At 38.1% G+C, this 22,900-nt stretch overlaps 2 protein-coding genes across 10 annotated transcripts in view; both read right to left on the bottom strand.

Moving 5' to 3' along the window:
* Positions 1–2,998: 2,998 nt before the first annotated feature.
* Positions 2,999–14,779, bottom strand: LYVE1 (lymphatic vessel endothelial hyaluronan receptor 1). The gene is made up of 7 exons (XM_009102263.4): positions 13,003–14,779; positions 11,690–12,055; positions 8,256–8,415; positions 8,011–8,150; positions 5,502–5,804; positions 4,659–4,737; positions 2,999–3,948 (listed from the first exon to the last, which is right to left on the bottom strand). Exons 2-7 carry the CDS (start codon positions 11,769–11,771, stop codon positions 3,762–3,764), a joined length of 951 nt encoding a protein of 316 aa, XP_009100511.1. The 5' UTR covers positions 11,772–12,055; positions 13,003–14,779; the 3' UTR covers positions 2,999–3,761.
* An 84-nt stretch (positions 14,780–14,863) lies between these two features.
* The window catches only part of IRAG1 (inositol 1,4,5-triphosphate receptor associated 1), a 93,627-nt gene continuing 85,590 nt past the window's right edge, over positions 14,864–22,900 (bottom strand). For 8 of the 9 annotated variants that reach the window (XM_050975341.1, XM_018907932.3, XM_030240140.2 and 5 more), the window contains 5 exons: positions 22,545–22,652; positions 21,285–21,352; positions 19,872–19,991; positions 19,129–19,260; positions 14,864–18,165 (listed from right to left, as the gene is read on the bottom strand). In XM_050975341.1, coding sequence (XP_050831298.1) covers positions 17,925–18,165; positions 19,129–19,260; positions 19,872–19,991; positions 21,285–21,352; positions 22,545–22,652 — 669 coding nt within the window. In that variant the 3' untranslated portion in view covers positions 14,864–17,924. The remainder of the gene's footprint in view (positions 18,166–19,128; positions 19,261–19,871; positions 19,992–21,284; positions 21,353–22,544; positions 22,653–22,900) is intronic. The other variant, XM_018907934.3, reaches the window with a different exon arrangement.

Below are 22,900 nucleotides of genomic sequence, written 5' to 3'. Positions count from 1 at the left end.
GCTCACAGCCCTCGGCCTCCTTCCCTCCGTCCCGGTCCCGGCTGTAAGCGGCTCTGCCCGCACCGCCGCTCACAGCCCTCGGCCTCCTTCCCTCCGTCCCGGTCCCGGCTGTAAGGCCGCTGCAGCCAGGGCAGCCGGCGGTGGCGTTGTCGCTGAGAGGAGCGGGCCCCGCCAGAACATCCATAGGGTCGATTAGGTTGGAAAAGTTCTGAGATCATCGAGTCCATCCTGTTACCGAACACCACCCTATTATATAGACCATGGCTCTGAGTGCCACGTCCAGTCGTTCCTTAAACACCTCCAGGGACGGTGACTCCAGCACCGCCCCGGGCAGCCCATTTCGATGTTTGATCAACACTTCTGTGAAGAAATTCCAGCTACTGTCGAGTCTGAGTCGCCCCTGGCACAGCCTATGTCGTCTCATCCTGTCGCTGCTTTCCTGGGAGAAGAGACCGACACCCTCCTGATCACAGCCTCCTTTCAGGCAGTTGTGGAGAGTGATAAGAGCATCCCTGAGTCTCCCTTTCCCCAGGCTAAACATGCCCAGCTCCCTCATCATAATTTTGCTCCTGACTCTTCTCCAGCTCTGTTGCCCTTCTCTGGGCTTGCTCCAGCCCCTCAATGTCCTTCCTAAGGGGCCCAGAAAGGACACAGCACTCGAGGTGTGGCCTCACCAATGTCCAGTAAAGGGGGACAATCCCTGCCCTGTTGGCCACGCCATTATCCATTCTGACACACAGGAGAAGGGTTGTATAGAGATGGTTTGTATAAGAAACACTCTGTAATAGCTGGACTGACAAAAACGGGATCACTTTTCACCTTGCTGCACCATCAGCAGATGCACACAGGGCTGTACTGCCTGGGATTCACAGTGCCTTCACTCTTAACTATGAGCTCTATTAAATAGTGATTTAAATGATGCTTAATGTAGTCTGAATGCCTGGCTCAGTGGGATCATCCCAGGCCACAGTTGCTGGTGCAAATCCCGGTCTGCAGGGAGGATGTGGGCGGTGGATGTGAGTGGCAAATGTCAAAGCTCACTGACCTTTTCACAGAAAACCCCAACACCCATAAATGACAACAAGCCATTGAGAAACAGACATCCTAGAACATCCTATGGGTCATGCACATCCTGATGCTGTAATATTTAATTCTTTTTTTTTCTTAATTTTAAGAGGCGAAAAGGAGTAGTTCTTCCCCTTCCTGCCTGCTTCTGTTCACACATGGACACACGTACTTCCCACGCCAAAGGCATCCCTATATTGCAGACAGGGATTGGGCTGGACTGGAAACCTTGCTGTATTTCCTGCAGGCCATGTACCCCTTTTGCCTAAGGTCAGCAAACATCTGTAGCCTCAGTGTGGGAATCTGAGTGGTGTTACCATCAAGTGACAAGTACAGACTGTGCTCTCCTGCTCGGTGGGATGAATTATTTGTCCAAGGTGTTTGAGCAGCTCTGGCACTTCAAGGAGCTTCAGAACTGTTGAGAAGGTCTCATTAAAAAAAAACAAAACAAAACAAAAAAAAAAGCGCAACACTTGAGAAAAATCAGAAACACAATGAAGAACTTCTCTTAAGTTTCTGCTACCTCTAGTTAAGGGTTTGGTGTTTGACACTCTCGGTCTAGATACTTAAATGTTTCCTGTTTGCCTTGTAGTAGTGCATCCCTTGCAATTCCATTAAAACAATGAGCAGGAATGTTTTGTACTTTCCAATTCCAATGTGACTGAGTTGTGCTAACTACATAGAGACAAGATCAAATAGAGTACTTGTTGATTAGTACTTAGAGCTGCCTTAATTCCATACAGAGCAGTGTAACAGCTCCTTTAGCCCTTGTGGTGTTGGCATAAATTGTGTAGTGAAATGGAGGGGCAAATCAAACCATGTGCATTCATCAGGTAGCAGTAGCAAGGTCAGGATTAATGCTGATTTTTTAAGGTACATGATAAAATAAGACACCTAAAGATTAAGACAATATCTTATTAAAACAGGACACATTTTTTCTTTTTTTAGCAAGTAAACACTTCAGGGGAAAAAAGTGCTCTTATTTAACTCTAAAACAGAAGCAACATTATAATTATCTCTTGGCTGTAGGGAAAAGAATAGAGAAACAGGTAATTTCTAATCTCTAAAAGATGGAAAAGAGAGGCAGAAGGAAGATTTTTAAAATTTCCCAAACGTCCTGGAATCCACTATGTTTGCCTGTGTCCTCAGGCCCATTTGCCACTCTGGCATGTTCATTACTGGTGGCTGTGGCTCTTCCTGATGGCCTTACTTGTGCTCTCTACTCCTCACAGAGCACTTCCATGCAGGACACAAGGTGTTACTGTGATGTTTTGCAAGGAGAGGAGTTACTTAACTGGCTGGGAAAGCTGTGTCTAGTGCTGTCCTCTGTTGCACATTTTTCTGCTAAAATTCTGCTGATGGACATCTGAAATGAGCTGTTTTTAGAGCTGCACTGAATCACTTGGAGCCATAAAATATTTCTGAACTATCCAAAACAAAAAAAAAAAAGGTAAAAAAAGAAAACAAAAAACACCTCAGGGAATCTCTTAAGTATAATGCTAGAAATACACTATAAATAATTACTAGTGGAATGTATAAACTTTAAAATTTTAAAATTTATGTGAATGAAAAATATCCAAGTTCATAACCCAGTATCCTACACTGTTGAAAACACAATATAGGTGACCAGTTCTATTTTAAAAATTATTATTGAAGACTATGTTTCTCAAGCTGCCTGATGAAGGCAAAAACTTCCTTTGGCATAACAACCTCCTTCAAACAAAGATAAGTTATCTAAATTCTTTATTCAGGAAAATATTTGATAAACTGCTAGTGTTGTTATAACAACTAATTAACAACTTCTTAACTAATAACAACTTCTGTAACATTATGGTTATATGAATTCTTTTTACCATGAGATAGTTTTCATGAGAATAAATTGTCCAGACAAACAAATCCACCATAGTTCATTTTTTAGGGAGCACCATAGACATTCCATATCACCTGAGACCTTTATTATGAAAGCTACACATAAATACACAAAAAAGATCTCTAGTATAAGTCTTGTTCAAGGATTTTTTTTGTCCCCCTCTGTCAAATATCTCATGTGAAAGAATCATAATGGTTTCAATAAATAAAACAGTAAATTATGATACAATGAAGGTATCTAAGTAAGTTATTCACTGCTGTGTATCTATACACAGACACATCAGCATCTTTGTACCCTTCTTTGGGCATTTGAATGACAGTGGGTTAATCCTTTGTGGTTTTACTCCCTTGTAAACAGAACTGTTTCTTCTGTTTGTAAACAGACATTTTTTAAAGCAGCATGCAACTACTGAATGGAAATAAGCTAATCTACATGAGGAAGAACTACAGTGCCAGTTTTTATTTTAGGCATTAGGCTAGCAGACATCCTCCAGCCAGATATAAAAACCTTTTTGTTATATATTGATCTAAATTCCATGCAAATAGTTAATGCGATGCATGTTGTTAATAGCATATTCCTAATTGCTTCTTTATTAAAGAGGAAAAATGACCTGTAATATGGATTTGTAGAATTTATTTCAAGTAAATAGGATACCATGTTCTTCTGCAAGAATATCTGTTACCAAAGATGTAATTATTAAAAAACCAAGGTTTCATATGTTAAGGACAGAAAATATGAGTATTTACAATCACTTATGTTTAAAAGCAACTGGTAAGTTCTGTGTGCTTTATTTTATACTTCCATCAAGAACTGTACATTCTTTCCTTTAAACTTCTGCTTCTAGACATTTTACTGTGGCCTCAGGCTTAGTTTTACACTCTTCTACCTTATTTCCATTATTCTGTGTTTCCTTCTCAGGTGTTTGGTCATTTGATTTTGTCTCTTTGAGAGCAGTAGTTACAACTGTTTCTTTTTGCTGATTCTTGTTTAAAAATGGTAAGGTTTTCTTGTACCTTCAAGAAGAAAAAAAGATAGTAAAGCAGAAATACTGATATAGTTTGGTAGCATCACTCAAACAGCCAGAATTAAATTACCATACTCAAGCAGAAGTCTCACAGAGGATAGTGGCATGCTAGATCATTGTGCTTTTTCCAGAAGTGTGCTTTCTAAAGAAATATTTTGGTATTTTTTTAAAAAACAGACAATGTGTATTCAGGATTTTTGGTACACAATGATAAAGCTGTCTGGGCTAGGGTGTGAGAACTGCACACTTTTTAGTAGCATTTAATGATGCACTGTGTTGAAGGTCTTTAAGTTTGACAAATGAGTTCAACAATTATTTTTTTCTGAGCAAAATCATAGTGCAATAATAAAAACTTTCACCTTGAGTGTGACATAAAAAAAAAAGATAAAACTGGTTTTATATGAACTGATGCAGATTTCAATGTTGCTATTTTGACACACTTGGAAATGTTTCACACTAGGCATGATTGACCAGTTAAAAGCAGGCAATATTTTTTTGTGTTCCTTTTCTAAAGCAGGGAGTGGCAACAGCAACAAGAAACTCATCTGCATAAAAACAGGGTTAAGATTTTTTAAATTTGTGCAACACTATTATGTTATCATCACTACTTCTCTGTTCTTTAGTATATATTTTAAATATTCAGTGATTGCACTCTAGGAGTTATGTCACTGCCAGAGAGAAAAAAAAAATGCAACTTACTTTTTGATATAACAGACTGCTAGAACAACAGAAATAACGAAGAAGATGATTGCCAGGACAAGAAGTGCAGTGGGGATACCTGGAGATAAAAGTGATATAAGCACAGGGTTTTAATTTATGTACTTAAAGCTGATGTCCTGAAGGCTTAAGAGCAAAAATCTGGATTCTTCTAAAACCAGCCTCTTGTAAGCGTACATACACATGAACTGAAGAATAGAATATTAGGAAGATCAGAAGCTGAGTTTCTCCTGCTCATTTCTTTCAGGAGAGCCTAAAACTGGTGTTTAGGCCACCCCTGACAGATAATTGTCTAATCTGCTCATTGGAGGATTTTTACAACTTGCTTGGAGAACACATTCTTGTTATTAACTATCCTTACAGTTTGCATGCCTTTCCTCATATTTGGTCTGTTTCTCCACTGCTGTGCATTAGGATTGCTTACTCACACCTCGTATCTCCAGAACAATTCTCCTTCAAACTTTCTTGGCTTCTTTTGGTTTTAAGAACCTGGTGAATTTTCCATTACACTTGAGAGTGTTTGCCAAGATTTTTTCTGAAATTTTTTACCTCAAATCATATTAACCAGAAAGAACTTACACAATTTCACATTAAAATTTATCATAAAGTATAAAATCAGATCTTGGTTTTCTTAAAAACTATTTATAAATCCTCTGCCCTATAAGCCTTGTTCTGCAAGACCAAAACACTTGTATTCTGCCTCCAGGTTCAGCTATATCAAAATGGATGGTGGAGCAGCAAACAAAAATAGCAGTGAACAGTTTGACTACTGACTTCTACATAAATAGCTCTTTTCATTAAATAACTACCACATGAGGCCTTTACCTCCAAAAACAACAGCATCATTCTTAAAGGCCAGGTGGGGAGTGTGCTTGGGAGAGTCAGTGGGGGAGTGCTCCTCTGGCACTGGTGTGGTGGGCCCCTCTGTTGGTAGGAGCGTTTCAGTCACGCACACCACACGAAATCTCTTTCTCAGGAATTGTTCTGCCTCAGTCACAGTCTCAGCAGACACTGCTGTGATGTTCTCAGTCAAATCAGAGGCTGAATATGAACTTAAGTCCCTTGATGCAGTTGATAAAGGAAGTGTGGTTGTAGTTGGGTCTGGTTGACATGAATTAATCTGGACATCTGCAGCAGGGAAAAGAAATACATAAAAGTTGTGTTGGGTGTTGGTTTTGTACTTACTGCACACACATTTATTGAAATTGTTCCTCAGTCTTTCCCTTCTGGAAATTTTTATTTTTTTGTTCACAAAAGCTTTACCCAAACCAGGAAAACATATCCTATTTCAGATATCTGGTTACAACCTAGATTTTACAGCTTTTTTCATTACTCACATAGTTACACACTCCTTTGAGCAGCCATGGTACTCCTTTTATGATTCCAAAGCAATAACTATATCCCTCATGAAAACTACTTAGAGTAATACTGCATATAAAACCCAACAATATAACCTCCCACAGAGCAGGGAGCAGCTTAACTGCAGATCCAATATTCAAAAATATTTCAATTATATTATATATATGTTCAAAATATATGCATGTACTGTTGATACTTGGAAAATTAATTTGATTTCCTGTAAAATAATGTAGCCCATAAAAGTTTCAAATAAATCAGGCACCAGAGTGAGATAATAAAAAGATTTTATTGTAAGTGGAAAGGAGAGAATGGGAAGTAAAAAACTTCAGGTTTGAAGAAAAATAAGTAATTTCCAGAAATTAAGTAATTTAATAGAAGTAGATGTTGTCTATATAAAAATGTAGGTGCAAGTGAAGTTTGATATGGAATTGGAAGAGCTGAGCTCTGAATCAGGCTCCTGTGAAAATGTGAAAATTCTGCTTTGCCACTGAAATTCTGTATTATGTAAAGCTATAAAAATTTCACTAAAGTAACAACCAGGTTAACATAAATAACAGGGAAAAGATGTATGTGCTGTTTTCCAAGTGAATCCCCATGGGGAGTCTGATGACGCAGTCACCTTTACAGAATGAAATGCCAAAGGGCAGGGGCTTGACACTTTTTCCACTATGGTTTTTCAAGAGCTTTTGGCAAGTTTTTTGGCACAAGAAAATTGACAAAATGAGCTTCTGACAAGTATTTTGGAATGAAATGGAAAGAAATGCCTGGAACAGGCAACAGTTTGGAAATTAAGATAAAGGACTGCAGAATGTGAAATATACATTAAATGGTTTTCTAACCATTGAGCAAGCTAAACTTTCTTCACACACTCTAACAGCATAAATGTATTTACTTTCTTTTAATTAAAGCAAAACAAAGCAAATAATTTGGAGTTACTTGCTGCCTTTGTAGCACTACCAATCTACCCAAAACTTTCAATGCAGAATAACACATTTCATGCAGTGAATCACCATGTGGCATAGGCCTCCTCACTACAGCTTTATCCTCAGTCTCTTTGGAGCCTCCACTGTCACAGTCACCAGGCAGGATCTCAGGTCTTTGCATTTCCATCCTTCTCCTGCTTTCCATCCCTTGTTCACACCGTGTTCCTGAAAACTTTCAGGATTTTAACATATCCTCTTGTTCTTGTTATCTCATTGGCAAAACTCATTGGCAAAGTCTAGGAACTGATTATAAAGAATGAAATGATCCTTTATTTGGTCTAATTATTGGGATATTTGTTATGTAATAACTATAGAGATGGGACACAACATCTCTAGTTACTTATTTTTAGTAGAAACCATTAAGAAACAATATTGATCTGTTGTGCTGAGATCTAACTTATATCAAGTTCTACTGTTAGACTTCAGTCTGTAAATAGCCAGTGATATGAAGGGCAGGTTTTTTCGCACCTAGGGTGATGCAAATTCGAAGAGCTGTTGTATTTTACTGATTAGGAATCTAAATAATTTTATGGTCCCTTGGCAGATCTGGCTTATAATTTCATTTGACTTAATAGATAGACCTCCCTTTATTTAAAAAAAAAAAAAATCCAATTTTTCTGAAGTACCCCACTCTTAGCTTAGACACACCCCACACAGATACCCCGGTTAAAAATTCAATCACTCTCTTTTAAATTATCATGCCCAGATAATCAAAACATATTAAAAGCACTGTGTCAACATTAAGTAATGGTGAAAACAACTCTTCTTCAAAAGCTTTAATGGCAGCACCACATTATTAATTGGGATTAACTGAATTCACCTTTTGCATTTCTTGGAAGTTTCTGAGCTAGAACAGCTTTACAATGTTTCAGACTGGGGGAAAGGGTCAACAAATTGTAGGAAATTTTCACTTTATGATTTTTTCCATGCAGATTTAAAAACTCTAATATAATCCAAAACCCACAGAAAATGCAGTTGTCGTGCTTACATACCTGAAGAATTGAAGCAGTAGAGATGAAATTTTTTATCCCTGCCAGCATTCCATTGTACTATTCCAGTTTTTCCCTGACCACATCTGTGGTTGGATGTTATCCGAGGAATAACAGCAAACCCATCTTTCACCCATCCAAAGCTACAATAAAAAGGATCAGTGATTTTAGTGTGAGATTTGTCACCAGCCTCAGCTGTGTGTGAAGGTGCTCACTAAAGGTAGTGGGCACTAACTGATGGCACATACTTGCATGTTTCAAAGCCATGTTTCAAAGCCTCTTCCACTTGTATTTTACTTGCCAGCTCTAGGTTGAATTGATTGCATCCATGACTTGCTTCTGAGAAATTCACTTTCTGATCAAGATAAATTCCTATACCCTTGATCCTGCAAGGTGAATTATTGGAACCTGTAATTAGGCCATAAAATAGTCAAGGTTAGTATTTGAATATTAACATTTATTTCTCGTGAAGAATTTAAGATCAACTGAATTGAACATTTTTTAAAATTTCTAGCCCGAGGATAGCAGAAAACTAATTTCTAGCATAAAAGACGAATTTTAAAAATAGAATGTATTTTTTAAACACTGTAGTCTGGGATTTCAAGTGGTTTGATTGTCATTAGACTGGATTCAGCCCTTTTTCTTTCTGTTCTTTTTTAAAATTAATTAAAGCTAGCTGTTGCACCAAGGCATTGATACTGTTATTACACCCTTCTTATTGAGATGGTAAGGTATATAACAGCAAAGAAGTTACACATAATTTTTTATGAAATTAATATACCAGTAAGAAAATACATATATTTAATAATTTCTGATGTTCCTTATTCCTCCTAAACTCTTTTTTCCTTTTTGTTCCCTAGCTTTGCATGATGCTTCCATCCCTCAGCCACTGTCAAGTGGTCCATTTACCGTGTTTGACAGAGCAGGAAAAGAGGAGATAGGCCTGGTGAATTTAACACTTTTCCAGGCAGTTCATCCAGCTTTTTAAATAGCCACAGCTGGCAAACTCTTTGTGACACCTGCACCAGCAAGTGCATAGCTCAGGTTACACCTGCTCTTCTTTTTCATCTGTGTTAAGGGAATAGGACAAAATTCAGGATTTGGCACAAATAAGGAGAAAAGGTATTACTCTTTTGCCTCCATATTTTACTGGGAGTATTTACTGGAAAAAAAAAATATTCTTTTGGAGTCACATGCCCTGTCAAATGAAACATTTCAGCATTTCATTGCAGACCTGTCAGATAATCACCAGCCACAGGTGTTACTTCCTTGCTGTATATGTTTGTCAGACTGTATTTACTAGGTGTGTGCACTAATGTGTATTTAATAAAATCTGTGCTTCAGAATACAGGCACTCCATAAACTCTCAAGGCAGGATGAAGTCATGCCTCCATATCCACCCCATGACTTCCTAACAACACAAATTAAACTGAATTTTTTGAATGAAAATAGGACTGGCAGCTAAGCTAAGCTGCCAGAGGCTTTTAGCTCCTGCTCCCTCTGGATGTGGTGGGGCTGGAAATGGCTTTTGGAAAATGATGCCTCTCTGCTGTCCTTACATTTAGTTTAAATATTTGGAAGAGCAATCTTTGAATCAGGTGGCTTTATCTCAGCAGAGAGGGAAAGCCACTGAACCCTTGAGGAGTCCCCTCAGACAAACTGTGGCTGCATCCAGCCCTGAGCTGAACATAAGTCAAGCCCAGACACATTGCAGGAGGATGTAGAGAAGTCCTTGTGCTCAATGAAAGTGTGTGTGCTGTTAGCAAGGACTTCAAGTCTACCTTCTTTAGTCTATTTTCCTACCTTCAGATCTGAGCCAACACAACTTTTAAAAAATGTAATGTTGAGAAAGGAAGTTTCTCAATTATTAACTTTACAAATTTCAAATAAAGCTGAGCAGCTGACTGAAAGGAATTTAATGAAATCTTAGAAAATTACCTAGGTACTTGTGAACTGCTACACTCATTAGTCGTTCAATTACAGGACAAATATTGTCACATGTGTATTGCAGGACAGATACACAGCATAATACAGAAATTCAGGTTGCAAATTATGAGAAAAGTGACTCTAGGATATGGACCAAAGTTCTGTCTTAAAATTTGCTAAGCTCTTTAAAACAAAACAGTGATTTATTGATATATTTTCTTAAAGTTCTGAATTTCACACTGTGAGGAAGGAATCCAAAAAGAGAACAGTATCCTCTTCAAATCTCTTCACAGCTCATTAGATCACCTCTGAACTCTGTTCTAAAGATGACTGAGTTTGTACAGAAGGCAGACTAACCATTTAGAAGTACATTATCCTTTTTGGTCCACGAGCTGCACACAGCTGTACTTTAAGCTCTGCTGTATTCAGGTAAGTTAGTACTGGCACATTCTGCTCAGTATTTTGGTCTTGGGTTAAAAATTTCATTTACTGAAATAAATGAGAAGATCTAGGCAGAAGAATCTCAGAGCAAGACAAAGTTGCCATAGGACAGGAAGAAAATTATTCAGTTTTTGTAAGCTGTGGATGTTGGCCTTGATGTGCATTAGCTCCCTTTTTGGTTTTTATTTTGGGGGGGAGCTGTTGTTTTTCTCTCTTTGCCTTGTGTCTAACCTTCACTCTGATTTATTAGAGTTCCCTTTGGCTGCTGGTGTCAGGGAGCAGCAAGCATGAGGCTGCTCCACAAGGAAGAGGGCCAGGAGCAGAGGGTGACAGGCACAGTCCCACAGCACCTCAGCAGCACCACAGTGGGGATGGTGGCAGGTTTCACTGCCACCCAGAGAGCAAGAAATGGAGTCAGACATCCAGAAAGTCCATTTGGGAACAGCAGGAGATGATTCTACAAGTGCCTGAAGTCTATCCTGCAGACAAGCTTACAGGCCTAAATGCAGAGTCCATATGTGAAGCCCAGACAGCAAATCACTACAGAAGGGGACAGCACATGCCCCAAAGCAGCTCCAAGACACAGCTGGAGATCAGTCCTGAGCTCAGCTGGAGCTCTTGGAGCCATGAGGGTGCATGAGGAGGTGTCCCAAGGAAGGGTACTTCCTCAAGCTCTCCTTTTCCCCAGTGGAATTGTGCAGTGTTGGTTTTGCTGGAGGACACTACTGTTGTTAGGTACTCCAGTCCTGTGGAATTTCAACAGGACTTGAGCATCTAATTCACTCACTCCAGAAGCCTTTCAGGAGTTGAGAAAATCAATTGTCTGCAATAACTGTATATGTTTTTTAACATAAATAGAACAAGCATTAAATCCTTGAAAAACAACAAAGCATCTGGAGGCTTCTGGTGTGCATTGAGCTTCTGCAGATATCCCAGCAGCTACTGCAGTAAGGATGGATTCTGTCAAGTTAATAATGGAATTTAAAAGAGAACTGGTGTCATGTTTTTCTCTGGTATTTAAAATGATACAAAATAAAGTTACATTTCAATAGATCTGAGCTTAATCCTAAATACAATCCCAGATCTTTAAAATAAGCAGTTCTGTGGCATTTAGATTCAAAGGCTTTAGCATTTTTAGCAATTGAATTAGACCAACAATGGAAGTTTCCCTAGATGCCAGTTTTTGTTGCACTGTATTCTCAAAACCCTGTGGCTTCCTTTGCCAGAAACATATTTACACATGCTCCTTCCCCACATTTTTGTTTGTAAATCCAGCTGCTTTTTTCAAGACTTTAAAAAGTGGAACTTTACATACCTGTTACAAAGTAATTTTGAGCCAGGAATGTCATAACCCAGATGAAAGACACCGCTGAGGTAACTCCAAGATAATTTGCCATTGCCACCAGCTTGGAAAACTCAGAGAAAGTAGGAAATTCAAGGTAGTTTGTCTTCTGTGCTGAGGAAAGTTAAGGTATTGGATGCTGTCAGATGATGAGATGACTTCTTTTCGGAAAGCAGCTCCAGCTGTCACTGCAGTGCTTCATAGAAAGAATGCCAGCGGCAGCGCGGTGGCTGTCCCACTGCAGGGCGAGGTCATGGAGCGGAAATCCCTCATCACCCTTTCCACTGCTTTCATGTGGGATTGCTGGAAAATGTCACTGCTGCTGATTCACAAGCACGGCTGAGGAAGGGAGATAAGGCTGTTACACTGCTAAGTCAGTAAACACTTCGAAAGAAGGTTTTCTTTTGCTGTTTTTTCCTGTTTCACTGATGAACAGATCATTATTTACGTTGTCTATTCATCTGGTAAATAAAACAAATCTTCTATCATATCACAATATGCCACACAAGATTTTTCTTTTTTATTGGAACTGGAAGGGCACCCATTCCCCATTGTCCTATTTGTCTTGATGGAGTAGTTTTACTTTTTTTTCTCCTTAGAGTTCAAATGCAAAAGTAGTTCCCATAACACAGAGATAATATGAAACTTATTTTTTAAGAGATTTGAAGATACACTGCTGTAAATGGGATTCCTTTTGAGACCATAGGTACAGAGGTTGCAGCCAGTGCCATCACTGCTGCCTTTTGTGACATTCCAACAAACAGTGATTCCCTTGGATTGACTCAAAACACAGATGGTCCTCACAGGTATAATTTTAAAACTTTCAAGAAGTCTTAGCAGAATTATTTTTCCAGAGGTTCCAATAAACACAGAGCAGGAATGGAGTTCAAGGGATGAGCTGACTCCTTTAGTGTCAGTCATGTCTACTGTATCTACGTTATTCCTGACAGATGTTTGTCTAACCTGTTCACAAAGATTTCCAGGGACAGATTCCTAACATTTTCTCTAATGCTCTTGTTCAGTGCCTCACTGTTCTTTACAGTTCAAAGGTGTTCTTGACACTAACTTGACTTAGCCATTCCCTGGTTCAAAACTATCACTGCTTTTCCTGCTAGCAATGGACTTGGAAGATAGTTTACTCCCTTATGTTTTGCAACGATTTTATGTTTTTGAAGAGTTGTGCCTCTGCTTCCATTTTCCTTACAGCTAAGAAACCCCTGCAGCCTCACTCTCTTGCTCCATGTAATGCCTTGCCAATGCCAAGACTAATTAATAAATTGCTTTACCTGCTTTACAGTTCAGAATGGTGTCAGTCTTTCTATTTTTGCAACAGTATGACTTTCTTACATCACGTTCAGCTTGTGATTGAGCAAACTTTTAGACATCCAGTGTCTCCAGGCTGTTTTCAGAGTCCTATAAACACAAGTGCAACAGTGTAAAGCTACCTCTATAAACTGTAGTTTGCATTTAGAAAGTCCCCAGTCAATACATGAGATAGCATTAACTTTTACTGGGGCACAGGCACATCTCCTGCAGCAGCATGTAACAGGGCTGTTATACGGTGCCCTGTAACACAGACAGGGCCTGAAGAGAGTGCTGGGGGTCAGTGAGATCATGTCTCCATTAGCAATGATGAAATGAAAATTGGGTTGTGTTTGAGCTGTAGTTTGGAACTGAATTTGGTAAAACTCAATGAGATCTTTAGACAAGTTCTAGCTCCAATTTCTGTTCCCTCCCTTGTTGTGCTGTACTTACCTGCCTCTACAAAGCCATGGCAAAGTCAGATACTGTAGGCAGACTTAGCTCTCACTTGAAGAAGGCTGTAAGAGGATTCACTGGCATTTACAAGGTAGAAGCAGAAACTAATTATTAGTTATTCTGTAGCTCCTGTGGACTATAGACTGGCTGTAAAATACTAAGAACAATAAACAAAAGATTTCCATTGAAAATGCTTACCTTGAACTAAGTATTTCCTACCATAAAAACAAATAAATATCTGGGTTTCTGACATTTTAAAATTGCATGTTACTTGTCCTGCCAGATCTTAATATTTTGTGCTGTGGCAAAGTTCCTTTAGTCAAACTCTTGATGCTTAATAGGATTTTTAGCTGTAAAAATGAGATAAACACCTTTGCAACACCAAACAATATGAGCTCCTTCAGAAGGTCTTCCAGATTAGGAGAGGGAGAACAGAATTTTAGAATGACGAAGGAAGACTGAAATAACTTTGGTTTTTGGGTGTTTCTTCCTTTTTATAGTTCAGCTGCTCCAAAACTGCATGGAAGATCACTTATCTGGACTGTAACAGTACAAAAGGTCTTTAACCTTTTGGTGTGTCTTCTTCATAATCAGTGTGCTAAAAAAAAGCAGGCCTATACTGAATGATTAATTAGTCGTTGACCTAAATACTTAGTGTAACCTATATGAAAAATTCCCAACCTTTTATGTCAGCATGTTTTAAAATGCTGATGAGGATTGCTAAACAGAAAACTTTTGATAAGGCAGAACACATGTAACTGTTCTCTACAATCATTTCAAAAGGAACCTTGAAACCTGAACAACAGTAGAGGAAACAAAAAAAATTGTTCATGTAGAAAATACAAATATCAGAGTCTTTCCACGGAAACAGTAATTCCTTTCCAGGTTGTTGATGTCCCAGACTTTGTCCCTGGGAGGACCATCAGAGATTCAGAACTTGAGTATTGACTCCTACCCACTGTCAGGCAAGTCTGCTCCCCACCAGACCCAGGCTTCCTGGACCTCCCAAGCCCACAAAGCAAATAAAGACTCCTGACCTTTCACCCAGAATCCTTGGGTTACAATTTCCCTTGTGGCTCCCGTGTTCAGCCTCCTCCAGGACACGTGGCCCCCCTCCGAAGCAGGAGTTAAACTCTTCCCAGGATATTTCAGCTTTCTCTCTCAGCTGGTTTCTAGGGCATGGCAGGGATGATCCTGCTTCCAAACACTTTCTCCATTGACACAGGAGTTTGTTCTCCTTTTCTGTACCATTTTCCTGAAGAACTGGAAGACTAAGAGCAAGATCTTTGGAACGTGTAACAGTGTAGAGAAGGCAGGACTTATTTCATGAGGACACAGCCATCAATATGCAGACAGAGCATCCCAAATCTTTAAGGTAAAAACACTGAGGACTTTGAAACCATACTTTTATTTCAAAACTCAAGTATGTGATACTATACAGTACAATACCAGCACACTTGTGCAAAATCTTACAATATTACAAATTTAAATATGATACACAAAAATAGTGCCCTTTTGAAATTCTTTTGCTAGAAACATTTGTGCTGTGCAGAAGAAACCATAAATGTGTCTTGTTGAAGCAGAAAAATAAATATTGCACCTCAAGAAACTATGTCAGTGTTAACAGCATAAATAATAGGTCTGTTTCTTGTTATCTGATGTGATCTTTGAACACAGAAGAGGTTGTTTGGCTTTTTTTTTTTCCAGATAAAGCAAACTAATATCCAACAGATAAAATTATAGTTAGAATAGGTTTTGAGCTTAATCTAGTTTCCTATTAAACAAAAGGTGTTTTAATTAAATAACTGAAAAATATAAGCATAGCTATTTAGTGTGCTGTTAGTCATTGTGGTTTGTTATTTTTAGTGGACAGTTTGCTCAAAGGAGTTATAAAAAGAACTTTTTTTTTTAAAGTAAACTTTATCTTCATTGTTGCAACCTCATTAAAATCTCTTGCCTCTTTCAGTTCATTTGTGGCTAAATTAAACTTACCTCAGACATGCAAGTAGTTCAGCTCAAATCAGTACAACTACTTATGGGAATTGTTCCTTTGCACTAATTCAACAAAAAGCCAGTGTGCTGAATTTTAAGAGAGGATGGACACCTCATTCACCCACTGACCAAAAAGACCTTTTCACGTACTTAACACTTATCAATTAGAGAGCCCTGTTGATATCAATAACTTTCCATGTGTATTTCAAAGAAAGTTGTTGGACTCAGAACAGTGCAGAGATAAATAAAAACAAATTAATTAAATTACAGGCACTGTTAATTATTTTTCTTCAGTGCAGCCCAACATTTCCACAATCACATAAATATGTGCCTTAATTTCTGGCATAGAAAAATCTGAATATTTAAGAGAATTTACTTTCTATTTTATTGCCTTATTATGTTACCAAATGTTATTTGTAAAGAATATTGAGTTAAAGAAGTTGAATTTAGTAAAGTATTCAAGCAAACAACTGACAAGTTTCTTTAAATACTGAAAGCACATGAAAGGTCACAGTAGTTCTTCACAGTCAGAAATTGTAACTGAACCAGATTCCAAGTAATTTGCAAAGAAACCTTCTCCTTATTCTTTACCAATTGTAATTTTAGACCAAATCACACTTCCCCGTTATCCTTTTTGAACTTCCTTAAGCACACTATTCCTCAATATATATACTTTAAAATAATAAAAAAAAAACCTTCTAATTGCTTATAGATTCCTTTCCTCACCCCCCACCCCCCCCCAAAATGTGGTAGTGGTCTGCTTTTTTTTTTTAATATTTTTCTTCCCCCAAATAAATATCTTCTAAGAAACACATGGCCAAGAAAAATTCACCAGCAGGATATTTGTTATTAGTGCCAGGTATGTGAACTAAATTTTTGACTGAGTTAGAAACCTATTTTCTTTGACAGTTAGCTTAAAGTTCAGTGTTTCCACCAAAAGACAGGACAATATTGACTGTATCAGAACTGAAATTACAGTACTCATAACACCCTTATCCTTCTGATGGAAAACAGACCCATTTCTCAACCAGAAAATGCCAGGAGGATGCAGGACAGGAGTGCAGTCAAGTGCAACACTGGATTTGCCATTGTGGCCATAGCTTTGGAAAAACAAACACAGTTCACCTTCCTTCAGAAGTGGTGCTCAGCAGGTATAAAAGGCACACCTCCACTGACACACATTTTGGTCTCAGCCCTAGGTGCTGGGTTTTGTACAGGTAATGGCTCCACCATTTTCAAACTGCTTGTCCAAAAATTTCAGGCTCTCACATTCTTGTGTAAGAACTCACAACTACCAAATAGGCAGAACTGGCAAAAAATCTGGGCAAAAGATGAGTTCAGCTCTGGAAGTGTGTCAGATCAGTTTTAGTCTTGGCATCAGATACTGAAAATGAACTACTGAAAACACACAGTGAGCTCTCCTAAGGCCTCACTGCTACCATGGCCTGATTCATGCAGGCACTGGTTGGGGTCTGGCTGCTCTCAGAGCTCTGTTCGTGCTGCAGATCTCAAAGAATGCCTATTCCAGTGTTAGCAGGAAGGCAGAGTCCACTTGATGTGGTCACCTCTATAAAGAGGTTTGAAGAGCTTTTGTTTTCTTTTTCAATCAAGAATTGAAGATTGCTTCCCATGTCCAAGACTACTGTGTTTTGGGCTTGGGTAGCACATGGACCCTTCCAGGCAGCTACCACTTTTGGCTGTAACCAGTACTTTGAGTGGCATACATTCATTTTTGGAAACTTATATAGCAGAAGTTTCCAGACTTATTGGATGATATCAGCTGTGCCACCTAGACCCCGTTTTAGGTTCTGCTGAGTACCCCATTTAAAAAAAAGTGGTGGTCCCATTTTTAAAACATATCATAAAACACATTTATGCATGAACTTAGAATTCCATTTAAATTATCATATAGATAATTCCTCTTATAAAATTACTTTAGCAGCAAGGCATTTGGTCTTAGAATATAATTATATTCTTCCATGGAAGTGCTTCTATTTCTACCCAATAGTCATGAATAAGGAAATTAATTAGCCTCTTAAAACCCAAAGGACTTAAATGCAATTAGAACTTCAACAATCAACAGTAAATTCAAGAAATGCAAAGTAAAGCATTAACTGCAAACGTGGGTTTTATGATGGTTTTCAAAACGTCAATGTCCTGTGCAAATCATTCTTTTAAATGTCTTGCAGGTTGATGATTACTGCCACAACCTTACCACAATTCAACACTACTTTATTTCTACGAGTCCTTTACAATAAGAGGACAGACAGGATTATTGATCAGATTGGCATTTTAGCAAGGAATGCTCACCATGGATCCCAAACCTGGTGGTGTAGAGTAACTCCCTTGCTTAAGGGATCAGTGGAACAGCCACAGGGATGACTAAGCACTACCTTTAAACACGGTGCTCTACTACACAAACTTGCTCAGGGACCATAAGGGCGTGGCTGTCCCTCTGTTATTCCGTGCGTTGCTGCTGTCGGAATCCTGAGTTCCACCAGGAATACTGCTGGGCCGCAGAGCAGCTGGCCTTCCCTTCAGGTGCCTCTGACTTTTCATCACAGGAGTTGTAGGAATGGTAGATTCCCAACACCACAGCAAAAATGACTATTGCAGCCACCACAAGCCACACCACATTCCAGTGTTTGCACAGTTTGGGGTACAGGATATATAAATAATTAACAATGACTTCAAGTCTGCTGTAAAATGAAAAGAAAACTATTATATATTAATCAATTTTTTTTTATCTTAAGCTTTTCAGTTTGGAAGGTGCCATAGGTGGTGCACCATCTTTTTTCCTTATACAAACACCTTGTCAAAGAAAAATCAAACTGTAAAGTTCTTTTATGGAGAGCTGTACACTCAGATATTCCAACTCCAACTATTTCATATGAGTAACACTTGTGAGACAGCTGAAGATTGTAAACTTGACTCTTATTTCTCCCACCTGTCAGCTGGCAAATCTCAGAGCTTGGTAACATGCAAAATTCTGCACAGTTCATACCTTGATCAACTAAATTAAATGTTAGAATATGTGGTAAACATTTAATTCCAAGAGTGTAATGACTAATGAGAGGGTTGCTCTCTGAAGGCGGCTGAAATCTCAGATCAGCAGATGTTTATAGCTATAATGGTTATGGAATAGAAATGAACTCTTCTGGGTTAGGTAAGGATCCCTGCCTTAACCTGGGGTTGGATATATTACTGGCTTTGGCCAGCATTCAATGTCCCTGTAATGTACAGACAGAAAGCACTGGGTGCAGATGGATGCAGTGACACTCCAGTGACAGGAATGACACACGGCACCAGCTCGTGCTCCTGAATTACAGCCTTTATAAGGCAGTACATATTCACAGAGGGATACATTTTGGCATCTAAGGAACTTTTATGGACCATTCTTTTACCTCAAATCAGAACCAAACCCCAGCAAGATGAAGCATCTTGATGTCAACATACAGCTTTAACTGATATATCAAAATCAAAAATTTTGTGGTTTGCAAATATCTTGTGTTAGAATATTACTTTCTGTGAAAATACTGTTACTTCAATATGCTTCCCCAGGAGGAAAACATGGCAAAAGGACAGGATAAAACACTTGCTTGGGTACCACAAGTAGAAAAAAGTGGCCTCTCTTCTACGGACATATTACACCACTGTCTCACCTGCTTTTCAGATTTTTTATCTCATCTTCATTTTCACTTTCTTCATGTTCCTCATGACTTTCTTTGGGTGTCTCTTCATCTTCTTCCTTCAGTTCCTGAAGTTCTTTGGTCTTCTTCAAGGCTTCCTGATATCTTTATCAGATAAAAAGTTTCTTTCTTAGTGCAGGATGTATAAGTATGATTTTATTTAATGAAAAATTAGCTTTATGTTTTGCTATATGTAATAAAACACAAGTAGAAGTATTGCAGCACTTGAACAAGAGTAAAAATTATCTGAAGACCATGGGTAAGGCACACAGACAGCCACCCTTCTTGAACAGAGGATTATATTAGAGCTGATACCAAATTTAGCATTTTGAACAAAAAAAAAGAGGTTCTCCATGGAGAACAATTTCTGTCCATTGTAAAGGAACCAGGAAACATTTTTCTATAGCTCTCCATCCCTTTGAATATCCTCTATATACTTATTTTTTCCTGGAGAATAAATGCAATTCAATGCTAAAGTCAGATGGCATGCTGGATTCTGCAGGAGAGGATCAAAATCTGTCTCACTCTTCACATAATGCAAAATTCTTTGCTTGACATTCAAAAACAGATCCCAAAGTTTTTAATTGCCCCAAACATGCTCTGTGAAGTATTTTTTGAGACCAACATAACTACTGTATTTAAAATTAAATTTTCAAAACACATGTGCTCATCTGATAGCACACATTTAAAGATTTAGTTCACAAAAATATTCCCACCCCTTGTTATATGCTTCCTCTTCTATCTTGGCTTTAGTTTCAGGACTGATCTCTTCCAACCCACTCTGTGTCAGCACAGAAGTTGAGGTTTCACAGTCAGGTTCTCCATTTGACTTCCCACTGCCAAGACAAAAGAAGCAGACAGATAGAAAATAACATCAGGGAAATGTGTTGTATTTTGAGTATGCTGCAATTTTGTGAGTCATGATTTGTCTTTCTTAAAGTTCATCAGAGAAATGAAATGTCTTTCAAAAGAAAAAAAGGAACACCAAGAAAAAATATTAGTTTCAGGATGTTGTGATTTCAGAACAGTAATTATTATGTTTCTAAGGTAAGAAAACTATCATTTTTATTCTTCTTTAAAAAAGAAGAAAAGAGCCTTGCTTACGTGGCTCATCCATGACATTTATTTGCTACTCATGAAAACAATTCCCTCAACTTTCTAAAGCTCATCTTAGAAATTGTAACCTGCCACATAAGAGGAACATAACAGAAGTAATGTCAAATACTAATTCAACAAAACATTGCTTCTATTTGCTTTTTAAGTATTCTCTTGTGCTGACTTTCTAGAATTTTTCTCAAGTAAAAGTTTGGAGCATTTAGCCTGAAGATAAGCTGATTAATATTGCTGTCTTCCTGCAGTGCTCTCCTGTCATTTATTTTATCTGGGACAGAGAGTTTAAGTGATTGAGACATAGCAGATCTATCCAAGTCAATTTAAGAAGCTCAACAATGGATCCCATTTCCTCACCCTTTTTACAGGCCTTGTTTTCCCGGCACTAAAATAGTTCAACCTGATTGACACAATCTGTGGGCAATGGATTTTTTCTCCAGTCATATTAACAAACATTATTTTCACTTGGACTTTAAACAAACCATGAGTATAAGCTTCAAGTGCTTAAGCATACAAAACTCTGCTGGTTGGGGTAATTCTACACTACTAGACCAGCTGGCCCATGCACACATACTTAGGCTCAAACTTGAATTTCAAGTTCTGCCTCTGTTACTTGGTAACATGATTTGTTTTCCTAAGTGTAAAATATTGATAAGGTTTTTCTTGGCTGTTGTATTTTCCCACAGAATTTCGGCACAATTTGAAAGGATGGTCTAGATCTTGCAGAGTTTTTTTTTTTAATAGTAGCAGCCAGTGCTGTAGTTTCCCATTTTTGTTTTCTCAGTTGTTGCACACTCACATTCTTAGTGAAGCACAAGGTAAAACAAGGACATAGAGATGAATTTTGTCCTGCCTTAGCACTAATCTAAAATACACGAAATTCATGTTGAAAGCTTTTAATTTGCATGTTTAAAGCATTCTAACAAGTAGTAGTAATATCACTACTACACCATGATTCTTTAAATTGTCATTTAGTATTATCATTTAATAGTTACTGAGATGACCTAGACAAAACTCACTTTTCTAGAAGTGCTGGCAGAGCAGGAGTAGATGTTAGGTTGCTCCTTCCATTACTGGGTGATTCAGACTGTAAGTAAAACACAGCAATAAAAGTTACATTCATTAATTAGTTAACATTCATGACTAAATAATTAAATACCAATTAAAATTCATTAATTTCAAATGAGTGTTCAATAAAATAACAAAGGCAGTGTCCTGCTTAGGTTTCCTTCCCATATTCATAAGCACAGTATCTCTAATGTGATGCTTCCACATTGCTCCAATTAACCAGAGTAAACAATGGACTTGCACACTAAGAATTTTCTCTTACATTTCCTTCTACCCTGTTTATTTTTTTTTTTATTTAATGTTCTCCTTAATATATTGATCACTTAACAGTAATATTATTCTCTTGCTTCTCTCCTATTATTTTAAGAACATGCATTTATTAGCTGAGTTTTCAATGGGAAATTTTAAACAAAAATAATTCATAATAATAAACCATAGCAAACAAACACACCTGGTTCCTGAAGCAATTTACCCTGAGTACATAATAAATAAATTGCACAAACAGATGCTTTTCTTACAAGTAAAACAGACAAATAGATTTAGTTTCTCAGCAAAACCCTCATTTAAATAACCCTATATTTTTAACAGAAAACTCCATAACTTTATTGTTCCATCTTAGCTCATCTCTGAACAGTATGTCTTGCAGTTTTTCTCCAAAGCATATGTATAGATTTATTATGTTCAGATTAGAGTTTAATTTAATTTATTAAAGTTTAACAAAAAATATTCAACATGGAGGCTGATGGCTCCAGGGATCCCAGATCATCACAGAACCTCTAAATTGCTACCAGGTACATTTCTGCACATTAATTACATTTATTTCTGTTCAGTGGACTTTGGGCAATGAAGAACAGCAGTCCAGCTGTGTTCTGTGGTTTCTGTTTGAAATTTCTCTTCTACAGTGTACAGCTATTTTCATTATTTCTTTCCTGTGTGTTACTTCAGATTAAAAGGCAAATTGCCTCCCCAATGTCCAGGGCCTGTGGATCAGCAGCCTGCCCTGTTCAGCTCTTCCCAAAGGGATCATTCGTGGAGGTAGATTGAAATATCCCCTTACACAATAGGAATCACTTCTGCCCATCCCCTTCAGGATGGAGTCAAAACAAGTAAAATCACTGAAAAAGCTTTCATTCTACAGTAACTATGGCTTGCCCCTATGCAAAAATAATTTAGACAAAAACTGGTAACTTTAAAATGTGGGTTTTACTTACCAGGGATGGCATTGAAGGTATAGGTGAAGCTGTTGGTGACTGACCAGGAATGTTCAAGGAGTTAAATTTAGGAACAACTGCAACACTGACTCTCCTTCGAGGCATATTCTGGGAAAAACAACAATTATTTTTTCTACCACACAAAAAGACAGAATGAAGAACAATTCTGGGGGTTAATTTGTGGGGCAAAGATGTAGGTCAGCATCTCCTTTGGGAAAAGGAGAGTTGGGAGCAAAAGTAAAATAAAAGGTCATGGTTGTTCCCAGAAATTCATCTTGTACTGCCTGGTATGGCAAGAGCTTAATGTGAAATGAGGTGTGACACAGAGATGCTGCTCTTTTCCCTCCATACTGAAA

This window comes from Serinus canaria, chromosome 5, assembly GCF_022539315.1.
Source record: "Serinus canaria isolate serCan28SL12 chromosome 5, serCan2020, whole genome shotgun sequence".
In the NCBI taxonomy this organism is placed as follows: Eukaryota; Metazoa; Chordata; class Aves; order Passeriformes; family Fringillidae; genus Serinus; species Serinus canaria.
The sequence above is the reverse complement of the archived record's forward strand: the minus strand, read 5'-3'. Positions and strand labels throughout refer to the sequence as shown.

Bases quoted from the DNA above. Each gene is read 5' to 3' on its own strand.
- LYVE1 (XM_009102263.4), bottom strand. From the start codon at position 11,771: ATGGCAAATTATCTTGGAGTTACCTCAGCGGTGTCTTTCATCTGGGTT. The intron at 8,151-8,255 runs GTATGTGCCATC...TTTTTATTGTAG, and splicing joins CATGGCTTTGAAACATGCAA to CTTTGGATGGGTGAAAGATG. The intron at 3,949-4,658 runs GTAAGTTGCATT...TTCTTCTTGAAG, and splicing joins GCAGTCTGTTATATCAAAAA to GTACAAGAAAACCTTACCAT.